This window comes from Nilaparvata lugens, chromosome 13 (assembly GCF_014356525.2).
Source record: "Nilaparvata lugens isolate BPH chromosome 13, ASM1435652v1, whole genome shotgun sequence".
NCBI classification, from domain to species: Eukaryota; Metazoa; Arthropoda; class Insecta; order Hemiptera; family Delphacidae; genus Nilaparvata; species Nilaparvata lugens.
Genome location: NC_052516.1, coordinates 19,671,471 through 19,678,421, shown reverse-complemented (window position 1 = coordinate 19,678,421; position 6,951 = coordinate 19,671,471). Strand labels below are relative to the sequence as shown.

At 32.2% G+C, this 6,951-nt stretch overlaps 1 protein-coding gene across 1 annotated transcript; it reads left to right on the top strand.

Moving 5' to 3' along the window:
• The first annotated feature begins 2,564 nt into the window (after positions 1-2,564).
• LOC120348794 (S-phase kinase-associated protein 2-like) lies at positions 2,565-4,709 on the top strand. The gene is made up of 2 exons (XM_039440014.1): positions 2,565-2,748; positions 4,049-4,709. Exons 1-2 carry the CDS (start codon positions 2,572-2,574, stop codon positions 4,052-4,054), a joined length of 183 nt encoding a protein of 60 aa, XP_039295948.1. The 5' UTR covers positions 2,565-2,571; the 3' UTR covers positions 4,055-4,709.
• The last annotated feature ends 2,242 nt before the right edge of the window (positions 4,710-6,951 follow it).

Below are 6,951 nucleotides of genomic sequence, written 5' to 3'. Positions count from 1 at the left end.
CTCATTATTCATTGTAGAATATTAATATTATAATCTAAAGAAGGTGTATTGTTTACAAGTTTGTGTTTCTTCAATCAGGCCCGGCCCCAGGGGTGGGCGGACCGGTCGGCCGCCCAGGGCGGCAGGTTTTGGGGGCGGCAAATTTAAAGGAACGGAAAATTTTAAAATACAAATAAATAATAAATTCATAATATCAAATGTGAATGGTAAAATTATATAAAAATCTTTTCAACCTCGAGCTAATGAAGACTTTTCTAAGATAAACAATGTCCCAGGAACGTCTGAGTGGTCTAGCGAACATAAAATAGTTCAGTCCCCAGATCTTGAAGAATTGGTGAAGGAATTTCTCCATGCTAAGGTCAGACAAGTTCTACTTAATTAAACAGGTGTGTTGAACAAACTTGTAGAAATTGTAGTTCTAATTACTTAGCAAGTTAAGTAGGCCTAATACTATGTTGCAGTCTACGTCTTAAGGCTGTGCAAAGGCTAAGAATAAACTTTCTTGTACTGGTGATATTTTTCAAAGTTTTTCGAATTGTACCGGTATATATCAAAATGAAAAAGTTTTCTTAGGAAAACATTATCTTCCAATCATTACTTTTTGAGATATGAACGCCTAAAGTTTAAATTTTTGGGACAGAACATTTCAAATTCGGTACGAGATGAATTCTTCATGGTATTGTTGATTGAATAAAACAAGAAAATTTTGAAACATTTTCTGATAATATAAATTTTTGAAAAAGTTATTCAATTTACAAAAAAACTCAACTAAACACTATTTTTGGTCATTTTCAGTAAATTGAATAACTTTTTCAAAAATTGATATTTTCAGAAAATTTTTGTTCTATTAAATCAAAAATACCATGAAGAATTCATCCTTTGAATTTTATGGATTCATCTCGTACCGAATTTGAAATGTTCTGTCCCGAAAATTTCAACTTTAGGCGCTCATGTCTCAGAAGGTAATGATTGAAAAAAAAAATGTTTTCCTAAAAAAAACTTTTTCATTTTGATAGCTTGATCCTTAAGCGATCCTTGATCGTGTCCTCGCGCGCCTCTCCACTGGGAAATACTGAAATTAAGTGCAACTAATGGGTAATTCTCATAGAACATGATCTCATGAGCTTATATCATTGTGCGAAATATCACTGTGAGGACAATATAGATGGTGATGATGGTTGAAGCTAAAAATGAGGTGTTTTTCACAATACAATGAGCATTGTTGACAAGTGTACCTGGAAATCTATATGAGATAGAGCGCTCTACCTAGTCTCAGATTTCAGAGCACAAAATTACGCCCAGAGGGATTTTGAATTTTACATCTAGATTGTAATCGGGATATATTGTTGATCAAATACTAAATATGATCAAAATTGATTTTTTTTCTTAAAATATCATTCATATTTGAAAAATCATAACTCAGTACTCATTGGAGATAGAGAGTTTCGAATGATCTCATTACATTCAGAATTTTATGATCTTGAAAAAGGCAAGAGCAAATTTTTCTGTGTGATCACTGATTTTGCCGGAAATAACTGAAAACTGGAAAATGAAACCAAAATACGAACTTTTTGGGCCACTCTGTATTAGTTGTAACATATTAAAATATGATGGGCAAGCAAAATCCCTATTTGGAAGAATTTTATAGGTCTGAAGTGAAATAATAGTCTAGTATCGCCAAATGCGATAACGATTATTAAAAGATTAGATAATATCAGATATCATGGCTGAAATTAGAACAGCAGAATAGAAATAGAAAGTTATTTGCTACTTATATTATATTATATAAAGTATTGGAAAATTTGAGGTTAGGCTTAAAATACCTACTGATCGGCGACACAATGATCGATCAAGTCGCATAACGTAGAATCTAGCCAGACACCTTGGCAAAAATTTATTGTAAACAAATGGAATGCAACTAGAGGACTTTAAAAAAGCACATGGCTAATTGTTGTAGAGGGAGAAACAACTTATAAACCTTATAAAAATATACTATATGTAATAAATGTACTTAAACCACCAAATAAAAATAAATTAGAGTATTAAGGAAGTAGGAGGTTCCTAGGCGCATGTATACCGTAGCGAATTTGCATGAACCAATCAAATTGTAGTAATCGATGGGCGGCAATAGAGAGCCGATTCAAATGTATTTATTAGGGATGGGTATCGATACATCGATGTTTAAAAACATCGATGTTTACTGTTCGATGTTTTTCACTTATCGATGGTTTTACCTAGACATCGGTCATCCGATGTTTTTCCCAAAGTAAAGAGTAAAAACAATTCTAATTTTTAATTTGATACAAGTTTTTTTTTGTTTGAAGAGCATTATCTTGAGAGCAATAAGCAATAGTAACAGTATGACAATCATTATCTCTATCATATTTAGTGTAGTATTCTGTTTAGTGTTTTTTGTGAATATAGATCACTCTTGTGAAAGATCTCGCATAAGTTTGATTTCCTGCAGATTGCTATTTATATTTTATCAAACAATAACACAGAAAAGTATATATTTTTAAAGAATCATTGTCTATTTATTCATTGTTTGCTCTTTGCAGTAATCTAGAGGCTATGCCAGAACTAACCAACTTCAACGTGTTTGGTTTGCTGAATGATAAACAAATTGAGATGCTGCAAAAGTGTTTGAGCAAAATGAGCATTAACAAAACAAAGTTCTCAACTATTGCCAGGCCTACAGTTGGAATTCGTAGAACGTCTATCTGGGGTCTCAAGACTAGGGATAGTGTGGTAAGTTCCCTTTATAAAAATAGTGAAAGCCTACCTATATTATTTAATTATTTATATTCTTCTCAATATCATTTTGGCCTATTTATTCACTTTTCAGGACTTAACAAGTACTTCACTTTTAGAATAACTTGATATGGTAGCTATTTTTAACCTTATTCAAGTTATACTTGGATTTCAAAAAGCTATTAATTTTTAAAGTTAATAAAAAATAATAATTCAATGGAACATCGAATATGGACGCTGGAAAATTTTGATAACGTTCTAATTCAGGCTGTTTTTCATAATTTGAAACTGTAGAATTATTATTTGAGTCATGTAGTTTTGTGTGTTTTTTTTTAAGTAATTCTGAAACTTCTGTCAATAATTTTAGTGTCTGAGAAGATGGCTTCCAAATCCTACAGAATAAGAAAATTGAATTTTTGTGAGTAAAAAAGGGTACTTGGATTTTTTTCATTTCTTGAGACTAAGTAAATATATGCTTATGAGAAAACCTGATTTCAATCAAATTTTACAATTTAGTGAACAATTTTCTAATACCAGTGAAGGCCTACAGTGAATATTTTTGCTGAATTATGCACCCTTACATTGTTTGCACATTTACTTGTGCATGGGTAATGAGTATGAAATGTCAAACGAGCTAGCAATTGACAGGATTCAAACCCATTACTGGCACATCATCTGTTTATTAAATTTTGCCTTATCTGACATAGGCTCGTAAGCTCAATAGCAGTTCAAACTAAGTTTAGCTGATTCAGGATTAAATAAAGCTGGAATAAACAAGAATTGAATTTGAAGTTTGGTTAATAACACGGGCCTCAACCGCTGCAGTCCTCAGAAACCAAAATTGACTTTGTAGTGTAATTACGCTGTAGTGGTTTAATCTAATTTCCTTTTTGGTTAGTGCAACTCTTAATTATCAAGAAATGAAATAAAAATATTTCACTCACTTGAAAATGTCATTAATGTTGAAAGGGTAATTGAACTTCTATTTTATTTCTTGATGGTTCAGTCTAGTTTAGGGCCACATTACACCTAAACATTTTTTGAGAAAGTTAGCGAAATTTTTATTCCGAATTAGCGATTTATTATATCAACCTCAGTATCTAATCTTGAGTTATTCTATCAACCTCAATTCCTTAAATTTTGACTACATATACATATTTGCTAGCCACAAGATATGTTCAATAGCATATCAAAAACTAACATATTATTAACAGCCTTATAGAAAATATGCAGGTGTAAAGAGGCCCTTACAAATATTCAAAATTTTGTTGAATTAAAATTTGATTCTCTTTTACAGGCTTGAAGCATGCGAGCTGTTGATGATACCGACTGATTTCCCAACATACTTCACTATTATCAACTGTTGTACATAACATGTATTATTAATATTAATTATGCAATTTTTCTCAACGTATATAGGTTTTGAAAGCTTCATCCTGAGCTATTCAGTGTTATTCGATTGTTTAGCAATTTATTATATGCCATTTTTGGAAAAGGAATTAATAGTTTTTTCTTCAAGATTTTTATTATTTGAAGGTGCTATATAGAAATATCGAATGGTAAAATAAATGAGTTGGAAAATATCTTCAATTGAATTTCACATCATGGAAAATGCATCTTTTCAGGATTCAACTGGAATCATTGTTTGGAACTACCAAAATACTTATCATAGTCATTTTCTATGGATTTTCTTTGAAACAAAGAATTGGAAATCATTTAATAAATAAAAAATTCCAATTACGTATAATCTAAGAAAGAATTACTTTTTTATACTATATTATGTTGCAAAACGTTCCATAATCAATCATATATTTTGTACTTATATATTAACTTATCAATTCCTTCGCATTAATATCAATGTGCATTGATTTTTATCGTAAATAACAAACTTATTATCCAATAAATTCCATCTTATTATCGTTTGATGAAAATTTTATCTATTTATTTATTTATTCAACTTCCAAAGGTACACAAATTAAAGGAATATTAAATTCTAAGTTTGTAATACTAACGCTCACTCAATCATTGATTTCATATTATAATTTGTAATAATATAATGTAGCTCTTGTTCACTGGATAAATTGATTTATCTATTTCCATCAGAGGCCGAACCTTCTGCCCTGAGATATATATATATATATATTATTAAGAAATATACTGAAAATTACAGAAAATAATATATTTATAATCTTTGATTTATCGATTTATTATTCTATGATTTTTTTTGGAATAAGATATAAAGTGAGATTGCCTAAATCGACAAGGAACAGCAAGTCGATACCATAAGCTGCATACAAATAAATGCGTATTATCAATGAATTAAAAAAGCACATGGTAATATTTCGTGCTAAAGAGCTATAGAATAGTGTACTAGTCTGTGATATTTTATCTTGATATATTTGTTCTTATTTTTGTTGTATATGTTTTGTTGCTCTATATATTTTCCATATTTGTCTGACTCTAATATTATTCATACAATATATGTATCAAATTTTTTATGGTGTACCATTCATTTTATTCCCCAATACCATAGAGTACAAATCTCATATCTATTTATTAATTATCAGTATTAAATTATTAAGAGAGTTACCATCCAATTTTATCAGTAATAGAATAAACTGGTTTTCACAGCCATATACTGTATTGTTAATTAAATCTCTGGAAATAATAATTTCCAAAGATTTCTATAAATTGTCCAAGAATAATGAATTGCAGGAGCTCCTGAGCGAGCCTATAAGGATTTTATCGAAAGTGTATTCTAGAAAACCACGACGGCGAAACTGCCGTCGCCGCCTCGAAAAAAAGTCGAGCTTACACATTCAGCGGAAAAAATACCGCCAAACATCGAGCGGCAAAATTACCGCCACGTATAATCAATAGCCAAAATAATTCTTGTAGTTCTTCATTGCAAATGTATTGTGACTTCTCTGTTTCATGAGTGTTCAGTTAATTGTATTTTGCACATTTTTCAAAAGTATATCTTATTAAGTGTTTAACTTAAAATGGAAAGGCAACAACTTTTACCACTTTTGTTGTGCCGTCGAAGGAAAAGAAGACAGCAGAGAAATCGCCTTGCTTGGATTCATTGAAATGAACGTTTTTATTAAATCGACAGCGATATACAACATATTACAGTTTTTTCCTTGTCATCCAGAGTTTCAAAATCCCCCCCAATCTCCATACACACTTCCTTCCACGCATTCCTTGTTGCATCTCGATCCTTAAATATGTCGAGGGTTTTGTCCCACAAAACTGGCATCTGTTCTACAAATGATATTAACAACTCATTGTCTATTAACTTACTCATTTTCTCACACTCGTCAACCACAACCACTTAAAACAATAAATAAATGTTATAAACAACTTACAAACTTTACAACAAGACACAAATTAAAAGGCTGATTTTCAAAGACCTCTGACTTGGAGCAACTGGGTAAGACGACTGATCAGCGGCGACGGTAGACAACCGCCAAATGTGTTAACACCCATTTGGTCACGTACGCCACTGCATAGACAAGAGCGGCAAAAACACCGCCAGCCGCAGTGGCAGTGGACGGCTGCACAGCTGCCGACAATGGCAATATAGCCGCGCGGCGTTTCTGCCGCCCAGTGTGTAAGCTTCCATTCAAGTCCATAGACTACTGCTCGAACGGCGGCGACGGCGAAATTACCGCCCCGGCAGAAACCGCATGTGTAACCGGCGTTAAGCGATCGCTCAAGGAGGGGTGGAACCCGGGATTAACAATTAAAGACGGGATACTTGTGGTGGGGGGGGGGGCGGCAGTTGCCGATCTCGCCCAAGGCGGCAAAGTCCCTAGGGCCGTGCCTGTCTTCAATGGTTCCAAACTTTTTAAAATAACTCAATATTATTTGTTACAAGTGGTAATTGAGTGGAATATTTCTAATCAATTTATTAATTCAAGCCATCTAAATTCAAAATTTATAGTTTTCATGTTTATTTTGGACTAGAATTTTGTGAAAATTGTACACGTGGAATTCTAACCTCATCTTGGACTGTGTCACCTACAAATTTGGAAGGACTACCTTATTATTTTATCTACCAATGTTATTACATTAGTCTCATTTGTATTGCAAATAAATGAAATGAAAGAAAATTATGCATTACTGCAATATAATGTTGTGATACAGTGATACACAACGTTTTGTAACAGGTTGGATGATAGATGATACAGTATCATC